The following is a 13,428-nucleotide window of genomic DNA, read 5'->3' on the forward strand; positions in this document are numbered from 1 at the left end:
CATTAGATCAGTACCTTAGGTTCCACCTAATCCACAGGGGGATACTGCTTATTAACATGGCTGTCCTGTCACGGTAAAGGTAGCTCCATTGCTCAGTCAGTTTTCTCCACTCAACTCCTCTAAAATACCAGACAACCGACGGATACCATTGAAGTCAATGGGATCCATCAGGACCCGGCAGTGTTAATAGTGCTCTGATCCATTAAGGGTCTGTTCAGTGCAAAAAAAAAAAAAAGACCCTGAAAGGGTAACTCTTATTAAAACGCATTTTTGCTATTGCACTCCTTATGGTAAATAAAAAATATTTCTAATATACTTTGATTAAAAAAAATGTTTCTATGTTTTATTTGTGCTTAAAAAAGCTCAAGAGCACATTTCCCTCATCTCATACACAGACTTAGGACCGAAGTCCAAACACAGGAAGTGCAGCCTGGAGTGCTGAGGGGGGTGTGTCCAACCTCATCCAATCATAGCTCCTCTAACACTTAACTGCCATATGCTGTGGGTGGAGATTCCATAGTGTGAAGGGCCCTTACACATAAAAGGGAAAGTATTTGGTTCCGGTGTGATTATTATTTATAAAAAGAAAATTTTATATATATATATATATATATATATATATATAAAAATAACAATAAATATATATAAATATATACAGTGAACTCTCCCTTAGCGGACACCTCCCAATAGGGGACATCTCCTAATAGCGGACAGTTTTTAATTCCTGGCAGAATCCCATGAGATTTAATGTATTTGCACCCTCTGAACAGGGGACATTCCCAATAGCGGACACGGACACACCCAAAAGGGGACAATAGGGAACAAAACACTCCCATTAGGGAACAAAACACTCCCAATAGCGGACAAAACACTTCCAATAGGGGACAATCAGGCTTATGTGCTGGCCTCACCATGTACACAGGGTCGCCGTCAGGGAGTACAGCCAATACCACAGTAAGGGGCCCAGGCCCCTGCTGCACCCCCCTGCAGAAGCCCCAGCACAGAAGCAGAAGACAAGTGTTTAATAGTGGTCTCCTGCTTATGTACGTCCACCAGCCACATCATTCACCCCCCTCCTCCCTGATCCCCCCCTGGTGCCACTTTATTCCCCTGTGCCAAATCATCCCCACCTTTATTACCCCCTGTGCCACATCATTTCCCCTTGATCCCCCCCTGTGCCATTTCATTTCCCCTTTATTACCATCTGTAAAAATTCATCACCCCCTCTTTACCACCCCCTGTGCCCTTTTATTCCCCCTTTATCCCTCTGCCCCACTTCATAAAGAGGGGGTGATGAATTTACACAGAGGGTAATGAAGGGGGAATGAAATGGCCCGGGGGGGATCAGGGGTAAATGATGTGGCACAGGGGGGTAAGGGGGGGATCAGGGGTAAATGATGTGGCACAGGGGGGTAAGGGGGGGATCATTTGGCACAAGGCAGGAGGGGATAAGTTGGCACCGGGTATAAAAGAGGGAAAGAAATGATATGGGTGGTGATAAGGGGAGATTAAACGACACAGCGAGATTCTACTGTAATATTGCTTTTTATCATGTTTCATAAGTAATTACACCCTAGAGTGAGTACAGAACAGTATTCTGTAATTTAGGAAGAATTTTGAGCCTTTTTCCCAATACTGTAAGGGACATCTCTCAATAGTGGTCCCTTTTTTATTCCCCGTGAGTGTCCGCTATTGGGAGATTCTACTGTATATATATATATATATATATATATATATATATATTTAGATTTACAAAAAAACAAGTTCACAAACCATTCATTGTTACATGCAATAAAAAGGGTTATCTAGGAGAAGCCACCACCTTCCTGCTATTCTTTATGGTAGGTTTGCATGCAGCATTTTGTACCAATAAAATATTATGTACCAATAAATTATTTGTAATTTTAAACTTTCAGAAAATACATGTACCTCAGCATTCTGCAAGACAAATTCCCCGGATGTCATCACCTCATATTTTCCAGTGGTTTCTATTATGGGTACATTGTTCTTTTTCCAGGATATTGTTGGAGTTGGAATTCCATATGACGCACAGGGGATGGTCACTTGGAAACCATGCGTCACGACAAAGTCTTTAGCATTTTTGATAATCTTGGGTGGGACTGAAAATGAAAAATCAGACATAGATGATGAAAAGAAAATACATAGACTAAGGACATGTTCACACAGCGGAATTTCCAATGCGGAATTCCTCACGGACATTCCACTGCAGCAGAGTCCCATTGATTTCAATGGGATTCTGCTGTACTGTTCACACGGCCGAATTTCCGCGCCAGATGTTTTTTTCGTGAGGACATTTCACTGACAGTGGAGCATCGGTAGAACATGCCGGTGCTAGGACTGCTCGGAAATGTAGGACCACTATTCTTTTTGTATATGCCGGAATCAGAATTTCCACGGCAGAAAAATCTGGCGCAGAAATTCTCCCGTGTGCACAGTGTAGCAGACTCCTATTGAAATCAATGGGACTCTGCTGCAGTGGAATGTCCATGCGGAATTTCACAAGGAAGTTTTGTTGTGTGAACATGGCCTAAGGCTCTGCATAGACAGGTTTGCAACATGGAAAATACACAGTAACCACCGAATAACTGAAAGAACAAACACTTTATGATGAATAGACAATTTTTTCTAACAAGGGTTTCTCTAGCTGTCGCAAATCTACAACTCCCAGCATGCCCAGACAACCGTTGGCTGTCTGGGCATGCTGGGAGTTGTAGTTTTGCGACAAATGGAGGAACCCTGGTTGGAAAACACTAGAATAGGAAAATGTGACGTCCGTTTCTAAAAATTCTTTTTTGTACTTACTCAAAACAGATAGGGTCATGTCAGTACTGACAGAGCCAGCTATGTTTTCCGCTACACAGGTGTATAGGCCGCCATCATCAGGCTGGACAAAGGCTATCTGCAGAGCACCATTGCTGATTATTCCCTGTCCAGAAAGGGGCACTCCGTCTTTATTCCAACTGATCTCAGGTGTGGGGTTTCCAGAGGTCTCACAGAGCATTGTGACCGATTCATCCACAGAGACGGTGTACTCTTTCCGATGCGGCTTTATTGCTGGTGGATCTAGAGATGGACATATGTCGATTAGCTAGCGAATCTATGCAAAAAGAGAACAATATATACAGAAATGTCCGCTCTTATCTTTCTGAAATTTTTTTAAATTTGAAATTAAAAAAGGTGGTGCAGGTTATTAGCTAAGATTAGTTTTTTTTTCACGTCGATCGAACCCAGAATGGGTGGGATATATATATATATATATATATATATATATACAGTACAGACCAAAAGTTTGGACACACCTTCTCATTCAGAGTTTTCTTTATTTTCATGACTATGAAAATTGTAGATTCACACTGAAGGCATCAAAACTATGAATTAACACATGTGGAACTATATACATAACAAAAAAGTGTGAAACAACTGAAAATAGGTTCTTCAAAGTAGCCACCTTTTGCTTTGATTACTGCTTTGCACACTCTTCGCATTCTCTTGTTGAGCTTCAAGAGGTAGTCACCTGAAATGGTTTTAACTTCACAGGTGTGCTGGTGTGGAGGAGGAGGTGTGATGGTGTGGGGGTGCTTTACTGGTGACACTGTTGGGGATTTATTCAAAATTGAAGGCCTACTGAACCAGCATGGCTACCACAGCATCTTGCAGCGGCATGTTATTCCATCCGGTTTGCGTTTAGTTGGACCATCATTTATTTCTCAACAGGACAATGACCCCAAACACACCTCCAGGCTGTGTAAGGGCTATTTGACCAAGAAGGAGAGTGATGGGGTGCTGCGCCAGATGACCTGGCCTCCACAGTCACCGGACCTGAACCCAATCGAGATGGTTTGGGGTGAGCTGGACCACAGAGTGAAGGCAAAAAGTGCCAACAAGTGCTAAGCATCTCTGGGAACTCCTTCAAGACTGTTGGAAGACCATTTCAGGTGACTACCTCTTGAAGCTCATCAAGAGAATGCCAAGAGTGGGCAAAGCAGTAATCAAAGCAAAAGGTGGCTAGAACCTAGAATATGACTGACATATTTTCCAACTTTTTTGTTATGTATATAATTTCACATGTGTTAGTTTTGATGCCTTCAGTGTGAATCTACAATTTTCATAGTCATGAAAATAAAGAAAACTCTGAATGAGAAGGTGTGTCCAAACTTTTGGTCTGTACTGTATGTATATATATATTTATATATATATATATATATATATATATATATATATATATATATATTCAGCTCCTCCTGCTCTTTAGAAAGCTGGCAGATCAGATCAATCAGTATCAATATGTTTAAAGGGGTGTTCCACTGCTAAACATCTCACCCCCTATCCAATAGGGGATAAGATGTCCGATCGCGTGGGTCCAGCTCCTGGTACCTCCTGTAATCTCCGGCGCGGCACCGTGGTCATCCAATGCACGGAGAGAACTTCGCTCTGTGGTGGATGACGGGCAAACACAGTCCTCACACCCCCTCCATTCATGTCTATGGGAGGAGGCGTGATGGTTGTGTACTAGCCATCATGCCGCTCCCATACAAATGAATTGAGGGGGAATGGTATGAGGTCACTAACAGGGAAGCTCCAAACTTCTGTGTTCTGAACACCGCGATCACTGGCCTGGAGATCGCGGGGTCACAGCAGCCGGACCACCAAATCCTCCCGTGTTAGAAGAAGCAATGGCTTTTTACAAGCCATACAAAAGATTATCCCATTATGGGGCGTAAATTTCACAATTTCCACGCTCTCTGCTACTGACAATTTAAACAAACCGGCCGAGATTTGAATTTGCACTGAACCAACCAAACTTTTAGGTAAGTGTGGATTGGACTGAACACTCCATCAAATCTTTTCCATTGTTTTCCCTCCCGATGTTGGAGTTGGGCCCTGACCTGTTACCGTTATCCTGCTCCCAGACAGCCACTGTAGTGGTGGCCCATTAAGAGAACTGCAGTGGCTGCCTGGGAGAGGTGCTTAGGTCATGTGAACCTTACGTCTAAGCACGGCAGTGCCGGAGTTCACTGCTGCCACTGAAGACCAGTGCGCCTGCCCTGCTTGTCTTCAGTGTACGGAGCCCCGCTTGTCCTCGGTGTACTGAGCCCCGCTTGTTAAAGGCGTTTGCAAAAGTGACACAAAACCCTTTAGGCACGGCTTTTTCACAAAAATTTCACAAAATTTCACAATTGCCACGCTCTCTGCTACTTCACTACAATTATTTAATGTGTGCTCCGACTCTTACACTTAGTGTCACTTAGTGTCCCTCACAGATATCTTCACCTGACAATTTAAACAAACCGGACGATATTTGAATTTGCGCTGAACCAACCAAACTTTTAGGTAAGTGTGGATCAAACTAAACACTCCATCGAATCTTTTCCATTGTTCACCAGGCACAGCTCCATACATTTTACAGTGGGTGTTTTGGGTACTGCAGCTCTGTCCCATTCTATTAAATGGGACTGAACTGCTGTGAGATGTAATATCATTCACAGCCACTACAAAATGTATGAAGCTGTGTCTGGTAAATAAGGTGGGGTATATTGTTAAGTCCACTGTTTGATGGGGGTTGTATCAGCAACATATCAGCCACCAATCTGATTTTAGTAGCAAATACTACTTGCATGCCATCGATACCAAGGTTCTGGAAAACCCTTTATGTTACATTACCTTTAAGTCTAAAAAATTACTTACCATATATTTTGAGTCTGATCCTCCCAAGAGCTGTACCAGCTGGGTTTTGAGCAATACAAGTGTAAGTACCAGCATCTTCTTGTCTCACTTTACCTATTTTAAGGCTTCCATTAGGAAAAATTGTGTAATGATTTCCTACAAAAAAAACAGTCATAAAACAATTAGAAATAATCAGAGTGTAATACAATTTTTTTTTTTTTTACCAAAAGGCTGACAAATACCTGTTTTAATAGCGACACCTTCTTTCTGCCATGTTAAGGTGGGTGAGGGCGTTCCGGTGGCTTCACATAAAAGAGTAACAGAATGGTCCACAACAGCTTCCAGATGATCCACATGACTTTGAATGACAGGAACCTCTAATACAGGAATGATCAGGAAGGAAACATACTGTAGATGATGCCAGTTATTTTGACACTTGTAATACTAGATAAGGCTCTACCTATAAGTACATATACAGTATACCACACACTTTTCATAATTTTAATATAAAGTATTTTGTGGTTTTGCAGTACTTTTTGTTAATAACAGTAATTTCACGACCAACCTTGAACATGGAGATTTATGTGGATCTGTGCGGAGCCAACCTCATTAACCACCTTACAAGTATATGTTCCAGCATGACTTAGATCTGCATGCGCTATTTCGATGCTTCCTAGAATCCAATTAAAGGAAATAAATTTAGAGCGTCTGAGTAATTCTTAGGATATTACATTTAATAAAAACTCTTAGTATTGGCAGGTCTTCAGATGTTGTTTCCCTCCGTCATATACTGAATAAATGCATGAATCAGGTCATTTAATAGGAATGGGGATCTCTCCATATTTAAAGGGTTCATCCCCTCTCCCCATTTGGCTTTTTCTGGTCACATCCAGCCTGTTTGCATCCAAAGCAGTGAAATTACACAATTTGTATAACTACCATTGACTTTACTGTTGGTTGCACAAACGGCACAGCCCTTTGAGCTATGCTGTTTCAATGGGACTTTCTGCACAAGTTCAGGCAGGGGAGGATTGACCGGCCAGTCCATTCAGATGTTGCCCGAAGGCCCGGCCTGGAAAAGGGCCTGCCGTCCGCCGCCTGTCATATAAAATAATTTTTTATTTTTATTTTAATTAGCCGGGCCCAGCCCGGGGAAAGGGCCCTCCCGATGTTGGAGTCGGGCACTGAGCTGTTACCGTCATCCTGCTCCCAAACAGCCACTGCCTGGGAGAGGCGCTTAGGTCATGTGAACCTTACGTCTAAGCACGGCAGCGCCGGAGTTCACTACTGCCGCTGAAGAGCAGTGCGCCTGCCCTGCTTGTCTTCAGTGTACGGAGCCCCACTTGTCCTCGGTGTACAGAGCCCCGCTTGTCCTCGGTGTATGGAACCCCACTTGTCCTCAGTGTACGAAGCCCTGCTTGTCCTCAGTGTATGGAGCACAGCTTGTCCTCGGTGTACGGAGCCCCACTTGTCCTCAGTGTACGGAGCCCCACTTGTCCTCAGTGCACTGGGCCCCGCTTGTCCTCAGTGTACTGGGCCCCTCTTGTCCTCAGTGTACAGAGCCCCCCTTGTCCTCAGTGTACGGAGCCCTGCTTGTCCTCAGTGTACAGAGCCCTGCTTGTCCTCAGTGTGCAGAGCCCTGCTTGTCCTCACTGCACAGAGCCCTGCTTGTCCTCAGTGGACCCTGCTTGTCCTCACTGCACAGAGCCCTGCTTGTCCTCAGTGTACAGAGACTTGCTTGTCCTCAATGCACAGAGACCTGATTGTCCTCAGTGTACAGAGCCCTGCTTGTCCTCAGTGTACAGAGCCCCACTTGTCCTCAGTGTACAGAGCCCTTCTTGTCCTCAGTGTACAGAGCCCCGCTTGTTCTCAGTGTACAGAGCCCTGCTTGTCCTCAGTGTACAGAGCCCCGCTTGTCCTCAGTGTACAGAGCCCCGCTTGTCCTAAGTGTACAGAGCCCTGCTTTTCCTCAGTGTACAGAGCCCTGCTTGTCCTCAGTGTACAGAGCCCCGCTTGTCCACAGTGCACAGAGCCCTGCTTTTCTTAAGTGTACAGAGCCCTGCTTGTCCTCAGTGTACAGAGCCCTGCTTGTCCTCAGTGCACAGAGCCCTGCTTGTCCTCAGTACACAGAGCCCTGCTTGTCCTCATTGCACAGAGCCCTGCTTGTCCTCAGTTTTCAGAGCCCTGCTTGTCCTCAGTGCACAGAGCCCTGCTTGTCCTCACTGCACAGAGCCCTGCTTGTCCTCAGTGTACAGAGACTTGCTTGTCCTCAATGCACAGAGACCTGATTGTCCTCAGTGTACAGAGCCCTGCTTGTCCTCAGTGTACAGAGCTCCGCTAGTCCTCAGTGTACAGAGCCCCGCTTGTCCTCAGTGTACAGAGCCCCACTTATCCTCAGTGTACAGAGCCCTGCTTGTCCTCAGTGCACAGAGCCCTGCTTGTCCTCAGTGCACAGAGCCTGCTTGTCCTCAGTGCACAGAGCCCTGCTTGTCCTCAGTGTTCAGAGCCCTGCCTGTCCTCAGTCCACAGAGCCCTGCTTGTCCTCAGTGCACAGAGCCCTGCTTGTCTTTAGTGTTCAGAGCCCTGCTTGTCTTTAGTGCACAGAGCCCTGCTTGTCCTTGGTGTACAGAGCCCTGCTTGTCCTTGGTGTACAGAGCCCTGCTTGTCCTCGGTGTACAGAGCCCTGTTTGTCTTTGGTGTACAGAGCCCTGCCAAAGGAGTGCCCTGATCTCTCTGCTGGCTTTCTCAGTCAGCATCGGCATGGACCCAAAAACAGGCTGGCCTGGCCAGGTGGGTGGCTTATGAATTGTATAGTTGTATGTATCTTCTACCTGCCTTTCACCTCTGCCTACATGGCACAGTCTGACTTATAAGTTATATGTGAAATATTACTTATATCTCTGATTATGCCATCATGCAGGGGGCGGTGAAAGGCAGGTAGAATATAGAGTTGGCTTCCCAGCAGCACAGAGTATTTCTGGCAGGGATTGCAGTGAGTCAGACATTCTGACTCACTACAGTTCCCTCCAGAAATACTCTGTGCTGCTGTGTTATTTCTGTAATAAATCTAAGAGGCCTCACCCAAGCAGGGGGGCAAAAAAGGTAAAGTATGTGGCTTATGAATGGACTAGTTGCTATTTTCTACCTGCCTTTCACCGCTCACTATATGATGGCACTGTCAGAGATATAAGTTATATATCATCATGTAGTGAGCGGTGAAAGGCAGGTATTCCGGTGGAAAACTTTTTTTTTTTAAATCAACTGGTGCCAGGAAGTTAAACAGATTTGTAAATTTCTTCTATTAAAAAATCTTAATCCTTCCAGTACTTATTAGCGGCTGTATACTACAGTGGAAATTCTTTTCTGTTTGGATTTATTTTCTGTCACAATCACAGTGCTCTCTGCTGTCCCTGTCAGGAACTGTTCAGAGCAGGGGAAATTCCCCATAGCAAACATATGCTGCGCTGGACATTTCCTAAAATGGACAGAGCTGTCAGCAGAGAGCACTGTGGTCATGACAGAAAAGGAATCAAAAAAGAAAAGAATTACCTCTGTAATATACAGCCGCTAATAAGTACTGGAAGGATTAAGAATTTTTAATAGAAGTAATTTACAAATCTGTTTAACTTTCTGGCACCAGTTGATTAAAAAAAAAAAAGTTTTCCACCGGAGTACCCCTTTTAAGGTGAGTGGAGGCTGTAGCCAAGTTGGACCGGGTATCACAGACAGAGATCCCAAGTAACCAAGTAAGCATAATCCCAAATAAGCATAAAAGCATTGATAGTTCCGTGTTTTTAAGCACTTGGTGTAGTTAAAGGACAACTGCAGTGGTAAACATTTGTATATGCCCGTGCCCGGGCCTCAAAAATAAACAAAATAAACTTATGCATACCTTCCTACGAACCCTCGTTGGTCCGGCACAGGCTTCACAGTCCGGCAGTGCCGACGTCATTCCACTTCCTGGGGATGCCGCAGAGCCATCAGTGTATCACCGGCCGTGGCGATGTCCCGCCCCAGCCTGTGATAGGCTGAGCCCACTGTCATGTAAGGAGCTCTGGCCAGCTTCTTACATGACAGTGGGCTCAGCCTATCACCGTCTGGGGCGGGACATCGCTACGGCCGGTGATACGCCGACGGCTCTGCGGCGTCCCTGTTCCCAGGAAGTGGAATGACGTCGGCACTGCCGGACCGTGAGGCCTGTGCCGAACCAACGGGGGCCAGTAGGAAGGTATGTATGAGTTTATTTTGTTTATTTTTGAGGCCCGGGCACGGGCATATATAATTGTTTACCACTGCAGTTGTCCTTTAAGGTGACTGGCATTGCCATCCCTCAAAGTATACCATAGCCTCAAGCGCACTGCACTCCCTATTCCTTTCTATGGCAAATATTCATAAACATACTTTGCGGTAATAGGGGCAGGGCAGAGGTGGGGCCTGGGGTGGAGTCTTGCTGGGGGCCCTTGCTTTATTTGGTCCAGGGGCCCTGAATGGTGTCAGTCCGCCCCTGCACATGTTATTTATATGTCAACCCTAACACACCCCCTTTGCAAGAGTAGGGATTTTTTGTCTGAAGTCTCAAGCAAGTCAATCGTTGTGTAATGATCGTTTTTGTGTTTTTATGTCCTGGGGTCTGTTCAGACATTGATTTTTATGTCTGAGCAGTTTTTGTTCTAATTCTTCCTAGCCTTGGAAGAGTTAAGGTTCTCATCCTATTGCTGCTCGGGTTTGGCTTTAAAACCCTAGCTCTGCTGCACTCTAGTTGGTGATTGAACTACTCTGACTATGTTTTATTATGCACCTTATCTTTAGTGCTACTCTGTTCATGTCTGCTTAGTCATGCACCTTGTATTTATATTGTGATATTACTGAGTTGTTAACCATGGTTAATAGTCTTGTTTATTGTAGATTTTAGTCTGAAGTACTATTGTCTGTTTTTAGGATTATTGTATGTCCGTTCTGCTCGTACCTTGTTTCTTAGTCTGTGTTCACACTGAGTATCTTGAACTGTGTTCCTCCACATTGTGGAGTTTGGTTTTGAATATATACTGTCTTGTATTTTGAAAAAATATCCTGCCTAGTATCCTGACCTGTGTTAATCCACGTTGTGGAGTTTGGTTTTCTTGAACGCATTTTTATAGCGTTTATGATTGCTGATCTTGCTTGCTGATGAGTTTATAGTACATGCACTGATCATAGAGTACATGATCACTGATCTAGTGTTTCCTCTGTGCTTTACCATTGATCTATTGTGTCCTCTATGCTTACTCACTGATCTGTGTCCTCTGAACTTAATCTGTTTATGTTAGTTATCTGAGTCCAATGTGAACAGTGTTCTATGTTCCTGATCAGTTTAGTGTTTAACATTCAGTTCTTCTATTCATCATCTGCATTTTCTGGTTTCTGTTGTTTACTCATTATATACCTTGTCTAGTTCATTTATTCATATTTGCCATTTATCTGAATTCTGGTTTCTGAAGTGTTTGTTAGTACACTATGTTCTGCCCAGTTTGTTGTATTTATATTCTGTCTTTGGCTTTGTTCATTATTATTTGTTTTTACACCCACTGCACTTTAGCTCAGATAGGGACCGGCACCGTGGTCGTGGTTGTCGTTTAGGCCGGATGGGCAAGTAGGCAGTGAGAATGTTATTAGGGACAGCTTAGGGCTCAGTCTCCCTGTCCACCCCAGTCATAACAGGTAGATCTCCTAATTGTGGAACTCTTGGGTGGCAGAGATTGACCGAAACACCCTGGTGAACAGGTGCAGAGAATAGTTAGTGCGGGGGACTGGATATGAGGTTGAGATATGGGACGATATATGAGGACGGGACATGAGGTTGGGCTATGAGGACAGGATTTGAGGTTGAGATATGGGGACGATTCATGAGGACAGGACATGAGGTTGGGATGAGGGCAGGATGTAAGGGTTGAGATATGGGGACGATAAATGAGGACTTACATGAGGTTGGGATATGAGGACTGGATATGAGGTTGAGATATGGGGACGATATATGAGAACGGGACATGAGGTTGGGATATGAGGACGGCATATGAGGTTGAGATATGAGGACGATATATGAGGATGGAACGTGAGGTTGGAATATGAGAATGGGAAGCACCATAGAGAATGAATGGAGCTAGCGCTGTCCGTGCATGTGCGCTGCTGCTAAATTCATTTGGGGGGCAGGTGACATCGATTCTCAGGATGGGTGGAGGTCCCACCAATAAGCTGGTGGATTGGAGAAAACTTTTGAAGTTTGCAATACCCCATTAAAGGGGTACTCCCGTGGAAAACTTTTTTTTTTTAAATCAACTGGTGCCAGAAAGTTAAACAGATTTGTAAAATTACTTCTATTAAAAAATCTTAATCATTCAGTACTTTTTAGGGGCTGTATACTACAGAGGAAATACTTTTATTTTTGGATTTCTCTTCTGTCACGACCACAGTGCTCTCTGCTGACCTCTGCTGTACATTAAATGGACTGCAGAGGTCAGCAGAGAGCACTGTGGTCGCAACAGAAGAGAAATGGAAGGATTAAGATTTTTTTATAGAATTAACAAATCTGTTTAACAGTTGATTTAAAAAAAAAAAAAACGTTTTCCACGGGAGTACCCCTTTAACCTTTTTTTCATAAGAATTAAATAATAGTGTTTGAAGTATAAAGTCACTTTTTAGAGGCAAAATACTAGAATAAAGAAAACTGGAAAGTCAAAAATTTCTTTAAATAGTCTCCTATGTCAAATCCTTAATAATATATGACACTTGTTTATAAAGTAAATACAGTAAACACATAGTGATACGGATCTGTATTGGACAAGTTTACCAGAAGCGAGTGTCTTGTAGCGCTCTCCTACAGCAGGGAGAGGTTTTCCATCCTTTGACCAATGGACCGCTGGATGTGGAACACCATATACGGTACAGGGAAGTATTGCGGATGAAGATTTACTAACATATATATTTGTAACTTCATCAGCAATGGAAGGAGGCACTGAAAGAGGAAAACATTTACTTGTTACATTGTCTAATTCACAAAGAAGGCAAGATACAGTAACATGGCTATCAATAACATTGTCTCGAGGAAATTATGAGATCAGTTTTTCCAAAGAAGAAGACCTCAAACTGAAGCATGGTAAATATGGCAATGCACGGCTAAAATATACATCACAAGAAATAAAGATAACTGGACTGAAATCGATCAAGTGCAACAAAGTGCCTATTATTTGTTCATTCTTCAAGAAAAAGAATAAAAAGAACTGTTATAAAAACTATTCCAAAAAAAGTCTCCATGTTGACTATAGCAATTGATCAGACTGGTGGTTCTATGTTCAAACCTGCTTTAGAAAAATAAAGGTGATTCCTTTATGCCATAACAGTTTATTCCTGGTAAAGTCCTGTGTTATGTTCAGAATTTGATGAGGATTTAGGATTCCAGGCCAAAATTCTTATTAATTCCACTAACATGCTCCAGCCAATAAATCCACACAAATTTTGGCTTTGCCGCAGAAAGCACCATGCACACAGCATATTTACGCAGTATAAACATCTGGCGTGGTAATTCAAATCCCAGGCTTCGCAGAAAGAATATAATTTCTTTCTGTGGAATCCAATTGAAAATGCATTGCCGTCTATAGAGAAGACGCATCTCAGGGAGGTCCTAGTGGCAGCTTGTTCTGCCAGAGCCTGGGTTTTTCTCTGGTCAGAAATTATACTGTGTTAAGAGGCCTTAGAGTGGTTAAAGGAATT

The 13,428-nt window shown here is 43.7% G+C and overlaps 1 protein-coding gene across 3 annotated transcripts in view; it reads right to left on the reverse strand.

Annotated features, from left to right (window-relative positions):
- HMCN1 (hemicentin 1) overlaps positions 1-13,428 on the reverse strand; it is a 443,635-nt gene that overhangs the window by 103,902 nt on the left and 326,305 nt on the right. For all 3 annotated transcript variants that reach the window (XM_056523646.1, XM_056523647.1, XM_056523648.1), the window contains 6 exons: positions 12,509-12,673; positions 6,251-6,358; positions 5,928-6,062; positions 5,707-5,841; positions 2,824-3,084; positions 1,930-2,120 (listed from right to left, as the gene is read on the reverse strand). In XM_056523646.1, the coding sequence (XP_056379621.1) occupies positions 1,930-2,120; positions 2,824-3,084; positions 5,707-5,841; positions 5,928-6,062; positions 6,251-6,358; positions 12,509-12,673 (995 nt within the window). The remainder of the gene's footprint in view (positions 1-1,929; positions 2,121-2,823; positions 3,085-5,706; positions 5,842-5,927; positions 6,063-6,250; positions 6,359-12,508; positions 12,674-13,428) is intronic.

The sequence above is a fragment of the Hyla sarda genome, chromosome 6 (genome assembly GCF_029499605.1).
Source record: "Hyla sarda isolate aHylSar1 chromosome 6, aHylSar1.hap1, whole genome shotgun sequence".
NCBI classification, from domain to species: Eukaryota; Metazoa; Chordata; class Amphibia; order Anura; family Hylidae; genus Hyla; species Hyla sarda.